Below are 13630 nucleotides of genomic sequence, written 5' to 3' on the forward strand. Positions count from 1 at the left end.
CAGCCTCCTGGGTGGAATCCGTTGTGCAGCGACATGGTCTTCGCTTCACATGTTTACCAAACATTACTGATTGGATGTTCGGGTGCCAGAGGAGTCTATGTTTGGGGAAAGTGTGTTGCGAGCTGGTCTTTCAGGTGCACACCCAGCGCAGGGGCAGCTTGGGTAATCCCACTTGTCTGGACTGACCTGGGGTATGAACAGGAAGGGAAAATTGGTTCTTCCCTGCTAATTTTTGTTCCTGGAATATCCACAGATCAGTCCAGAGGCCCTGTCCCCTTAGCTTCAAAAAGACTGTGACTGACTCTGGTTATATGTAACGCAGAACTTACTATAGTTGCACATACATGTCAGACTTTTATGGCTGAAGGTTTTCAATTTCCTTTGTTAGATGTGAGGGCTCCAGTTCAGGGCCTCCAACGTTTTCTCTCTGCTCGCCCTGGAAGGGGAATTAGTTTAATGTTTGTGAGTTTGCATCTCGGCTTGGGTACAAGTCAATACTGAGGGACTGCAGGTGGCACGCTGGGTTACGTACAGTGTCAGGAAAACTTTCTCTGTCTCCATCTGCTGGAGGGGAGGCAAAACCCAGGAGTCTGGACTGATCTGTGGTACTACAGGAAAGAAAATTAGCAGGTAAGAACCAATTTTCCTATGAAGATAAGAGCTACAAGCCTTTTACTATCCCTTATAGCAGCGAAGGGAAAACAATCCATCTCTGCACATATTCCCCTCTCCCTAACTCCTTTTAGACACAAGTCAAAGATCTGCTAATATCGACATGAAGCGGTTTTGGTAATGACTGTGATAATGCTGTTTTTCCACCAGAATTATTTATTGTAATTGTAAAGTTTTGCTTTAGTTTGGATTATTGTGTATGTTATATTGATTGCCTAGGCAGAGGTGATCAATACATTTTAATAAATACAAATAAATACCTGCTCAAAGCTCACTTGGCAGAAAAAAATCCTTTATTGTATGACCACCTGCTTTTGAATGAATTTTATGTTACACACATTCCCTCTTGGTAAGAGGACTCAGGATAACTGAGTTTATTTGGCATCTCTGCTTCACATACCCAGAGGAAGAAGGAGGCTAAGAGACAGAATTGTGACGAGCTCGGCGGGACCCTTCCATTATCCTTTCCAGAAAGAGAGAGCCCCATCTCTTACCAGGTACTGAGTTCCAGTGTCCGTGTTCTGAAAGTGCCGGCAGCTCTGGGAGAAGCGACTGAGAAGCACTTTGATGAAACTCTGATACCAAGTAACTGTCATCGTGAGGAGGAAATCCTACGAGAGGGAGAGAGAGAACACGAATCACAGACTGAGCTTTCTGCAGAACTGACTGTAGTGCCTCCAGGAGCAGAAGTCATACGCTGGAGGGCCCACGATGAGCTCACGTCACAGACTGAGTGCTTTCATGAGTGATAAGCTCTCGCCACTCCTCCTCACCAGCTGTTTGTCGATCTCAGCTATGGACTTGCAATGAACAGCGTCCAAAAGCTCCTCCAGCTCACTGAAAGAGAGTTTTCCCAGTCTGAGTTTATCAGAAGCCAAAGGTTCCAGCAGAAAAAGACGCTTCCACAAGTTGTCCCGACGGCAGTGGCTCTTTGCCAGCTGTACCATGCTACTGAGCTGCTTCTGAGCAGATGTCACTTCGGAGGCCAGCAGCGGAAAGAGCGGAGAGCTATAGAAGAGACCAGGGCCCATCTTAACCTGTGAGCCCTCTGCATAGAACTCGCCGCTGTTATCCACTTCCTCCCAGAGCTCCTCCTCCAGCATCCTGTGAGCTCCTGACTCTGGCACCTCCCAAAGGGCTTTGCCCACCAGTGGCTCCAGGGTTTCCCTCTGTATGTGTGGCAACTTCTTAAACCGCCGCATATCAGCTGTCAGCCTCGGGAAGAGCTCGCGCTGACTTGTCATTATTACATAGAAGCACAACCTGGGGTAAAGAGAGGAAGAAAAAGTGCTGATGTCAGTAGCATAGGAAAATATTAAGTGTCATGCTGGCAAGATAAGGAAGCCCATCGGACCCACCATGCTGTCTCCTTTTAGTCCTAGAACCATTCCCCGCTCCTGATTTTATAGACCTCAGTCATGCCCCCTTCTCAGCCATCTGAAAAGCCCTAACTTTCTTTTTAATGTTTTCTGCAGAAGGAAGCCCCTCTCTGTATCTAGCTTCCAGTTCCCTCTCCCTCAGTGCTTACCCATCCAGTTGCCTATTCTCTATCTCCACCATATACTAAGCCAACCATCCATGCCTACCTTCCCTTGCTGTTCACCCATTCACTCACCCTTTTCACTTATCACTTACACAACCACCTCTTCCTTCACCCTATTTACCCACTAAATCACCCATTCCTTCTCTAATCACTTAATCATCTAACCGTTTATTCTCTCTATCTAGTGCTTATCCACCCAAGTGCCTGCAACCTTCCACAACTATTGATCTACATTTATTCAGAATTTGTGAATCGCCTAACTAAAAGGCCTAGGCAATGTAAAGACGACATTCATAAAACAATTCCAACATATCATAAAAGACAAATGACAAGAAAATCATAAAATACTAGTAAAATCAAATTTAAACATCATAAAGCAAAAACAGTATAAGGGGGCAATAAATAATAAAACAATTCTAGCATATCATAAAAGGCAAATAGCAAATAAATCGTAACATAATAATATCAGATAAAACTTCACAAAACCAAGACAGTATTGGGAGCAATAAATAATAAATAAAACCAGACCAGAAATAAAGAACTAACTAAAAAAACGAATTTGAAAAAAAAAGGTTTTATTTAGTTTTCTAAAGGTCTTAAGAGAATCGCATTGCCTGATGTCTACTGGAAATGAGATCTAGAGGGTTGGACCTGCCACTGAAAATGCACAGTCACAAGGGATGTGAAGACGGGCTGTTTTTGGAGATGGAATTTCTAGAAGGCCACACTGAGAGGAATGTAGTAATCGAGTCGGTTGATAAAATTTCAGAATAGCATTTGCCCAGCGACAAGAGTGGTCATTGAGAAATTTGAAAATTAGCATGCCTAGTTTATATTTGATACGCTCTTCAATGGGGAGCCAGTGAAGATCTATCAATGTGGCGGTGATATGATCCTGGCGCCTTAGGCCTGCTACTTTCTCACTACTTACCCACCAAAATGATATGATATGATTTGATGATATGGGGATCCAGCTGACCTACCTTTTATGAAATCTACCTGGGGAAGTGAAATAATTGATGGAAGAATAAGATTTAAGCAGTTAGCTAGTAGTTTTGCGAAAAGATTTAGGTCACAGTTTAATAAAGAAATTGGGCGATATGAGGCGGGGAGGGTGAGGTCTTTTCCAGGTTTTGGAAGAACGGTTATATAGGCATCTGTAAAGTTTTCAGGAAAACTGCACTTCGAAAGAGCCTGCTGATAGAAAGCCTGTAAGGGAACCACGATTCTTTCTTTCAGAAGTTTGTAGTAGTCGAAGAGGAAGCCATCTGGGCCCGGTGCTTTCCCTAATTTACTATTGTTTATGGCCCCCAAGATTTCATGCGTTTGAATGGGGCTATTTAAGAAATGCGGGGAAGAGACAGGTTACGAAAAAAATCTTCCTCTTCCTCATTGGAACCAAGTCTATCTTCCCTATAAAGTGTAGAATAGAATTCTTTAAGGGAATTACAAATAACATCAGGTTGAGTAGCCCAACTTCCCTGCGGGGTTTTCAATTTCTCTATATATGATTTCCCCTTAGCTACCCAAACTGAATTTGCTAGGAGTCTGCCAGCTTTATTTCTGAATCTGAAAAACTTATGTTCATAGTTTCTTAAATTGAGCTGTGTTCGTTGATGTAGAAAAGTATTCAAAGAGGTAAGAGTGGTAAAGTAGGCCGACCTAGTTTCTGGATTTAATGTTCGGATCATTTTAAGTTTGGCGTTTCTCAGTTCTGGTTCTAAACCTAGGATGGCTTTGTTAATCTTTGTATTCCTGGCTTTAACATAAGCTAAGCTATAATTTCTCCTCTTATAACTGCTTTACTGGCCGCCCAAAATAATGAGGGGTTGGAGACATGTAGGGGATTATGATGGGCGTAAGCTTCCCATTTATCTGTCAATATTGTTTAAAAAGTTTATCATTTTGCGAAGATGCAGGGAATCTCCATTTTCAGAAAGTTTTAGTATTGTCTGAGAAAATAAAGTCAACCCATATAAGAGAATGATGTGATATAGCCGCCAGGCCTATCTCCGCTCTAACAACCTGTGAAAAGAAAACACCGGGAATCCTAGCATATAATCGATTTGTGACAATGAGTTGTGGGCCCTAGATGTGTGCGTGAAATCCTTGGAGGTACGATGGAGACTCCGCCAGTAATCAAGTACTTGTAATTGTTCACATACAAACTGAATACCTCTAGGGGGCACTTGTAGATTTTGGGGGAGTCTGTGCTGGAAGCCTGTCCACTGACTGATCAGCTACACAATTAAAGTCACCTACTACAAGAAGCCATCCCTGTTGGTGGGTTCAAAACAGTTTGAGTTAAATTTTCAAAAGAAATCATGCTGGCAGTTATTCGGTCCATAAATATTGCACAGAGTTACTTACGTCCATTGAGAGATCCTACCAAAATGATAAAGCAGCCCATCGGATCTTTGACCTCTTTAAACAGAGTGAATGAGAGGGATTTGTGAATGAGTATGGCCACACCTGCTTTTTTGCCCTGCACATTAGAAAAGAAGCAGGAGCCGACCCAACCCCTTTTTAATTTTTTATGTTCCAATTCTGGAAGGTGATTTTCCTGGAGACAACACTAATTGAGCTTTTTGTCTTTTCAAAACTGCAAAGTTTTTGCCCTTTTAATTGGTGATCCCAGACTGTTAACATTTAGGGATGCTATTCATATGGGATCACTCAATTACGTTGGCGAAATTTGATGGGCCGCCCACAAAGCTTACACATAATCTACCCTGAGTTTCCCAGCTCGAACTCAGGGGCAAACAGAACAGGTATCTGATAGAGAGAAAATCCTGGCCTACTGTGCTATACCAAAGAGTGAATCCAAACTGTGAATAGATACTTTGATCCGCATCATAGGAATTTATCAGAGTGTTAGGAACCCTCCCCCTCCTCCCCTCCCCATTTAGACCACATATCTACAGGTCGCTTTAAACCTATAGATAGGGGAGGTACGTCTCCGATGTGCGAGTACCAACCCACCTAGAGTATTGAACATTATGCCATACTTTCTGAATCAACTTTACATTTTTTTTTTTTAATAACTAAACCTGTAGGTCCATACCATGCCGTTCCCCATGATAAACCCGCTCCCAAAGAGAGAAAAAAACCACCCCTTCATATTCCAAGCCCTTGGAGGCTGGACATAACAAAGTCATAGCCTCCGATCCGTGTGCACGAGCTTCTGGCTGCATTGCAGAGTTGTAATGGCAGCTGACGATTACGGGACCTCCACCAAACATCTGTAATGTAATGCAGACATATCTTTCTAGGAGAGTTTAAATCCTGCGCACCGGGGTAAGAACGATCTTTTCGACAGACGGCTGCATACTCTTCCGGGGCCAGCTGACCCGGGTCTCCCTCCAGTCTCTGATGCCTGCGATCCTAGTGGCTCTGATTCAAGGGACCGGATCTTCCTGACCCAGCAAAAGAAAGAGTGGTGTCGGCAGGTTCTTGGAAACACTTGTAACCACTATTGATCCTAAAAAGTGGTTAAGATACTAGTGAGGTTTCCCCGCTCCGGTGCGGCTGGTAGAGGTAATGAAGTTCCTTCTGCTTAACGTCCCGTGCCGTGGTGACATCAGAAGAGGATGTAGCAAAGAGGTATGGGTGACGTCAATGAAGATCCCAGCAAACTTTATTATAACCACCTGTCCCAATCAAACGCATAGTTTATAGGCCAACTATTTTTTTTTTTTTTTTTAAATCATGTAAAACTGGATCAAAACGCTGTCATAAAACTTGATGAAGGGACACATATGCAAACTGGGTAGTCCACCGTCTGAGTCGGAGAGCCTTCAAGCCAGGCCAACCAGGAATGCCTGCGCTTGAGAAGGCTCTTCAAAAAAATGGATGGCATAAGCGTTCCAGACTTTTAATTTTACCGGGAATTGAAGCGAGAACCTAATCTGCTTGGCCACCAAGGCAGAGCAGACTGGGGAGAACAGTTTGCGACTTTGGGAGACCAAGGCTGAGTAATCTTGAAAAAGCCTCACGGGGTTACCTTGGTAGCTGAGCTCTCGGCGCTGTCTATAAGATTTTAAAATATCTTGCTTGTGGGCTCCATTTAAGACCCGGGCAATAATGAGGTGAGGTCTAAGGTCGTCCGACCTCCGGTTGCCCAGTCGGTGCGCTCTCTCAATTTGTATTGGAGTTCCACGTGGGGCCATCTCCAAAGCCTCTGGGAGCCATTTTTCCAGCCCTTCAGCTAGATTGGCCTCAGCAATAGATTCTGGTAAACCAGTAAATCTCAAATTGTTGCGCTGTGATCTGTTTTCCAGATTGTCAATTTTATGCGGTAAGATTTGACTTGTGTTTCCCGTGCTGCTAGCTGCTGGGTTACCGAGTTTGAGCCATCTTCCAGGACGGAGACCTGGCCCTCTATCGCATCAATTCTTGGTGATATATCATCCATCGAGGTTTGTAATACAGTTATTTGTAAGGAGATGTTATCCAATTTAACATTCAGAGCCTCCACTACTGCCGCACTAGCTTTATCTGTGAGAGCTTCCAATGTGGCTGATGAGGGGCCTGTTTCCCCATGATCTCCATGCTCTGGGGTTTGTCGCTCTGGTGCAGGCCTCATTTTTTCCTTTTCTTTCTTTCCACCTTTAAGGGCCATAGCGGACGGCGATTTGTGCATATATTTGTCTATGGACATAGGCAAAGTAATCTTTGAAGAAATCAGAGTAATGGTGTCACAGATGGCTTTGATAAAAGTAGACTGTAGGTGGCTGGTGCTCAGAGCTCAGAAGTGGACGTCCTTTCAGCTCATCACATCATGTGACCAGTGTAACTGGGTTTAAAAAAGGTTTGCACAAGTTCCTGGAGTTAAATCCATAAACTGCTATGATGGTAATTAATAAGCAATAGTAGCTTGTGATCTATCTAATGTTTGGGTCCTTGCCAGGTACTTGTGGCTTGGAATGCATGCACACACTCACGGGAAAAGCACCGCTGCCATGGCTTAACATGCAGCTAAGCAAAGCCTACCTGCACCTTCAGCGCGTTTAGGCCTGGATCCGTTCAGCATCCAGCACCGAAAATCAGCGAAGGTCTGAAGAGCTACTCAACAACTCAGGCCTCTTGTCTGGCTGAGAATCCATGGAGACTGGGGCCAGGAGCCAGCATCCCCCGCTACAGATTCTGCTAAACAAGCTTTGCGCTTAAGCAAATTAAAACCGGCAGAAAACCTCTACCAGAAGCAAAGACTCCTCCTTGGTGCAGGGCCTTCTCTGCACCTCCACTGTACAGGGAACCGCCAGCAATAGCTGAGGAGAGGATTCCCCTGCCTCTCCTGCCAACACTGCTAGGGAATCGAAATGGCTGCCATTTCCACGCCGAAGAGGAAAGCCTCAGCGTTAGACCCCATCAACTATGAGGCTCGTTCTAGCAGTGTGGTCATGCTCAATACAGACCCCTGAACGCCTCACACACACGCTGTTCCTCCCTGCACCCGTGGCACCAACGGCAAGCAGGGGAACAATTCCTCAATGCCATGGAGCCACACCTGGTCTCCTCCGCAGGCAGAGAAGCTGCTGAAAAACCCCATCACTGAGCTCCCCAAGCTGCTAAGGTAGCTTCCCCCCTCTGGAACAGATTCCTCTGACTAGTCCTTGTTTTGTTTTACTCTCTAAGAACAAATAAAGATGCATAGAAACCAATACTTTCCTTTGGTGCATGGGTTCTGACTCCAGGAACGCAGGCTGCATGGCAGAACAGAAAAGAGCCAGACCACTGGCTATATCCATTTACATTCCCCCAACTTTAGCGACCCAGCGCAAACCATATATAAGGGACACTTCCCTGCTGCACTGGGCTTGTAGTGCAGAACTTCCAAGCAGGTTCCACCGCTGTCTCGTGGGGGATGAGGGATCCAGACCACCAGATGTCCACCCTAAAGACCTCCAGATAGAGTTATCAGAAGGGTCACCAACCCCCTGCTCGTCCACCTCAAACCAGGGGGCATGGCCCCAACCAGGACCTCACAATCCCCTGGGAGGATCCAGAAATTTTCTCGTCTTTTAATTTTTTTTTCTCTCTCTCCAGACTGCAGGTTTTACACCATCTACCATGAGCTGGAGATGGAGAAATACTGAAGGACTGCAGGAGGCACACTGGGTTATGTACACTGTCAGTGAGATCTCTCTGTCTCCATCTGCTGGCAGGGAGGCAAAACCCAGGCGTCTGGACTGATTCGGGTATATACAGGGAACTGCTGGAGACAGAGAAATACTGAGGGACTGCAGGTGGCACACTGGGTTATGTACAGTGTCAGTGAGACTCTCTCTGTCTCCATCTGCTGGCAGGGAAGCAAAACCCAGGCGTCTGGACTGATCTGGGTACGTACAGGGAACTGCTGGAGACAGAGAAATACTGAGGGACTGCAGGAGGCACACTGGGTTATGTACAGTGTCAGTGAGATCTCTCTGTCTCCATCTGCTGGCAGGGAGGCAAAACCCAGGCGTCTGGACTGATCCGGGTACATACAGGGAACTGCCTTTTGTTTTCCCATCTCTTCTCTTCAATTGCCTCCAACTGTCCTGCCTTTCCAAAGTTTTCACCTAGATGAAATCCCACTTCCTTCCATTAATCTCTTCTAAAACTGAAATATTCTTGCTTCATGCTACTTCCCCCCGAAGCCCCTCATCATACACTTCAGGGTTTCTCCCTTATCAATTCCAACCCCTTATATTTCTCAGACAGCTAGAAAGTGTGGGTGTAATCCTCTGGTAACACATCAGCTCTCTCTGCTCCTCCCTCCGCCACCAGTTGTACATCTACAAAATCTGGCATTCTCTGACCTTTGACTGTAGCCAAATATCCTCCATTCCTTTTACACAGACTATTGTATCTGCTCTCAGTGTTTTCAAAACTCTGCAGTCTACTTCCTATACCATCTCCCATGTGGTTCCCTCAATGCAATATCTACATTTGCTTCCTGTTGAAACCAGATCATGTATAAACTCCTAGTTCTGGATCTATATATCATCTCACCCCTCCCCTGATATTCAAGATGCTGCTTACCATCCTGTCTTCCATTTTAAGTTAAAGGTTTACTTCTTCTATCTCACCTGCCGCTCTGCAGTTCCCATCCTGAAACACTCCTCCAATGATCTTTGTGCCAACATTTGTATAGGATGCCCTGATCAGGACACCATATAATAACGGTTAGGTACATACACAACGCACTCAACGATATCAGTGTTGGACAATGTTTAGGAAAATTATCTTCTGCCTGTGCGTTGCTTTCTGACGGTTAACAGTTATATTGGAGGCATTGCTGATATCTGCCCTTACCTCAGGATATTCCTCTCTATCTCAGATTGTTCCTCAAAGGGCAGCGCATTGTGACAGACCAACAAGGACACATCAAAGTCATCATGATGCCGAAGGCCCTCAGAGTCCTTGTAAGATCCCGAACTAAGAAAGAAATAGAATCCACAAAAATGCATGACTGGTGACTAGGGGAGGACAGATGGGAAGGATTAGCGATGGAGAAAGAATCAGGGTGAATATATGCAACTGATTACAAAACGGAGTTAATTAAAATTAGGGTAAGAGAGGAGACTAATGGATTATCGGCATAAACAGAAGAGTCTTTTGGATTAGGAGATAAAGCAAGCATGAATTGGTGGCCACACTGGATTAGTGACTAAAGTGCACATCAGGGTGAACAAATGTGTCTGCGGGGATTTGTGGCTAGGATAAGGATTGGATGGAATTAATGAACCTACTGGATTAACAGTCATGGAGGGAGGGGGTGAATAAATGAGTCTGTTGCATTAGCAGCTGGGGGAATATCTCAGTAAATAAATTAGACTGCTGGAGACCTGCTGTGAGCAAGTGAGGATTTTGACCCCAGTGCTGCTGAAATTCAGTGAGATGGAGGTTGGGCTTGTGGATGGGGACACAGAGATGAATCCAGCTTTTAAGAGTGCTGTATATTTGTCCACACCTCAGAGAAGACAAAGGTGATCGCAAACCTTAGTTACATCCCAGACTGCTTCAGCCTGCAGCTGCCACACTCACCTGTTCCAAACTGACACAAGAGCGTATTCATTGTGCTCACTGCTTTGCACCTTCTTCCCATCGCTGCTCAGTGCTGTTGGCCGGGACATACGCAGTGGTTTCATGTGATAGGTGTTGGCATGGTCAGCAATGTAATTGTACAACTGGTGAGCTCCTATCATGTTGGTTGGTAGGACCAACATACCTAATGATGGAAAAAAATCAAGCAGGTGTATGATATCCCAGTGCTAACCATGTAAGCTGGGAGTAGCTGAGTAAGCCACCTAAGTTATTTGGCTAATTGCGATATTCAGAGTTAGCTGTCTGGTCTTCCCATTGACCGGATAATCTTAATTGGGCTAATTTTAGGATAGCTGGATAGATTCAGCAGTGCGGCTGTGCTGCAGAATGTATAAGCTAAGTTAGTTGGATACGTTTATCTGGCTAACTTGCTGGCCTGCCCAGTGGCTGAATATAGACCTCTAGTGTTCTGGCGCCTTCCCAATAGAAACACTGACATCATCCACCTTCCCTTCCTGCACAGTCCCACATACATGACCTTTTTACAATCTCTGACACCCAAACACACGCTGGCTGACATACTCCAACAGACAGGAGGAAGGGAGAGAGAGAGATGCTAGGAAACCACAAGAAGAGAAAACAGCATGGACTGATCAAAGTCAGGAAGGAAGGGACAACGAGAGGGGAGCTGCCCCTCTGCAGGTACAAGTGAATCTGGAGGAAATACTCTGGCATTTCCTATATCTGGAGGAGCTCACTACACTTCACTAAAAAGCTTCTTTGCTCTGGAGAACTCCCTTTGATACCCTACAGTCTCCACTTGCGGAAGATGCATTATCTTCACACAAGAACATGCCTGCGTTCATTAGGTTCAGACTCATCCAGAGGTGGCCATCTTGAAGAAGGTTCTAGTAAGAGATAATAAAACAGTGGAATCCAAAACAAGACATCACAGATTCCAGCAGTGGCCCTGCTGTAATTATTGGGGAGAATGGAGGTTAAGTACACAAAGCACTAACCCAATGTGTGCCATACCTTGAAAGACATGATTGCGTCCAAACTTGGGGATATCTGGGTGGTACGTGATGAAGTCCTCCAGGAAGCTAGTGAGGTGGTAGCCCTGGCGTAGACTCATATGGGAGCCCAGGAGGTACTGATGCACAATACGCAAGTGGAAGTCATAGCTGAAGGAGTGCACATGCATCAAGTCTCGCACCTTATCACACTCCTCCGTGAAGAGCATGGACAACTGCAAAGGGTGACAGGTAAAGACAGCAGTGAGATAAGGAGCCCCACTGCTCAATCTAATGAGCCTCCTGTGCTCAGAGACGGGAAGCTGGCTCTTCCTTCCCTCCACACACTATTCTGCTAATCAAAGACTAGGAGAAGACTTCTCTTCCTCTCTTCTTAGAGGCTAGAAGCCCAACTTCCTCCCCATAGGGTGGTTCAGACCAGATAGATTGGCCCCTTCCCCACTCAAGACCGTTGCTCTTTCCCCAATGTACTTCTTCATCCCTGTGATTAAGGGCTGAGAGTCTGGTCTTCTCCGTAGGAGTTTGCAGGCAAAGAGATGGCTCCCCTCAGAGAACAGCCCCCTCCTACCTGCACTCAAAAACTTTCTACGTTTCCCTCCACCCTGCATTCAGAGGCTGAGAGAGCACCCTCCTTCATCAGCAGAGGCCAGGAGGGCATCCTTCCCCCAGCACGCAGATTGTTGTTTCCTGGAAGCTTTCATTCTCAGAATTAGTCACCAGCCAAAGTGAGTGTACTGGTACCAGACGTCCAAACACACAAAGGACAGCAGCTTCCACAGGCTGCTGATAACGGGCAGGTAAACTGCAGAGAGCGGGAGGATCCATGCACACGTTTCTAAGGTCAGCATAGGCAGCATGGCCATGTACATCAGGATTTCCTCAGGACACACATGATGAGTTTCTGAGAAGTAATTAAACATGCAAAATGCAGATAGGACCTTGGAGCAGCTTCCCAGCGCAGAAAACACCAACAGCATAATTTGAGCGAGTCACAGAAAGAGCCACCGGCACAGCATTTACCCTGAGAATGAGAGAGTTCCCGGCCTCTTCCCAGCAGGAAACCACTCCAGCACTTCTCCCTGTCGTGCTACAAGTTGTGTAAATGAAGCAGACACTGGGCTGAATGTGAAGGGGAGCCTGGCTACACACTAGCCTAAGCTACAAGCTCTCTCCCAGTTGGCCACTGCACACTGAGCACTTTCACTGCCACCTCTAAAATCAAAAATATATTCTGAGACAGACGCTGGTGGATTCTCCATTAAGGAACAAGGGCATAATTTATCTTACTAAATAAGAACATACGATACTGTGTACACGCCAGGTGAGGGACTCTTGCTACATCACACTGTGGCATATACTGGGAATATTTCTGATATACAATACTGTGGTCAGAAATTCAGGTACACGACCCCCATTTACAGGTTGGGTGAAGCACTCCTGTTACATGACATCCAAGTACATGCCAGGTGAGGTAATCTGGGTACAGCCATGTACATATGTACAAAAGAAGTGAACGATGTCATAATTTTGAGGTCCCAATCAATGACAATATTGAAACCTAAACAAATATTGCCATTAATTGGACCTCAACATTAATATGTATTTTATGTATTGCTTATTTATGTATGTGCAAGTATGTAAACCGCCTAGACGGATAGTCCCCTACCCATTGTGCGGTATACAAAAATTTTAAATAAATAAAATAAATAAATATGTCCCTCACTTCTTTTGTATACATTAATTTGATCAGTGACAACTATCCTGCTTCTTGAGTTGTTTTGTAATTTACAACCACGTACATGGCCAGGGTCAGGTACTCTGGGTACAAGACTCCAGTGCGCATGCCAGGTGAGGTACTCTGGCTGTATGACACCAGTATACATGCCAGTGAGGTACTCAGAGTACAAGACACCAGTATACATGCCAGGTGAGGTACTCCGAGTACAAGACACCAGTATACATGCCGGGTGAGGTACTCTGGGTACAAGACACCAGTATACATGCCAGGTGAGGTACTCCGAGTACAAGACACCAGTATACATGCCAGGTGAGGTACTCAGAGTACAAGACACCAGTATACATGCCAGGTGAGGTACTCCGAGTACAAGACACCAGTATACATGCCAGGTGAGGTACTCCGAGTACAAGACACCAGTATACATGCCAGGTGAGGTACTCCGAGTACAAGACACCAGTATACATGCCGGGTGAGGTACTCCGGGTACAAGACACCAGTATACATGCCAGGTGAGGTACTCTGGGTACAAGACACCAGTATACATGCCGGGTGAGGTACTCCGAGTACAAGACACCAGTATACATGCCAGGTGAGGTACTCCGGGTACACAAT

The 13630-nt window shown here is 45.5% G+C and overlaps 1 protein-coding gene across 1 annotated transcript in view; it reads right to left on the reverse strand.

Annotated features, from left to right (window-relative positions):
- Window positions 1-13630, reverse strand: part of LOC115099882 (KICSTOR complex protein SZT2-like) — a 62610-nt gene that overhangs the window by 21842 nt on the left and 27138 nt on the right. The window contains exons 6-10 of the mRNA XM_029617813.1: window positions 11282-11495; window positions 10247-10430; window positions 9515-9637; window positions 1446-1935; window positions 1167-1283 (exon numbers count right to left, since the gene is read on the reverse strand). Of these exons, the coding sequence (XP_029473673.1) occupies window positions 1167-1283; window positions 1446-1935; window positions 9515-9637; window positions 10247-10430; window positions 11282-11495 (1128 nt within the window). The remainder of the gene's footprint in view (window positions 1-1166; window positions 1284-1445; window positions 1936-9514; window positions 9638-10246; window positions 10431-11281; window positions 11496-13630) is intronic.

This window comes from Rhinatrema bivittatum, chromosome 10 (assembly GCF_901001135.1).
Source record: "Rhinatrema bivittatum chromosome 10, aRhiBiv1.1, whole genome shotgun sequence".
NCBI classification, from domain to species: domain Eukaryota; kingdom Metazoa; phylum Chordata; class Amphibia; order Gymnophiona; family Rhinatrematidae; genus Rhinatrema; species Rhinatrema bivittatum.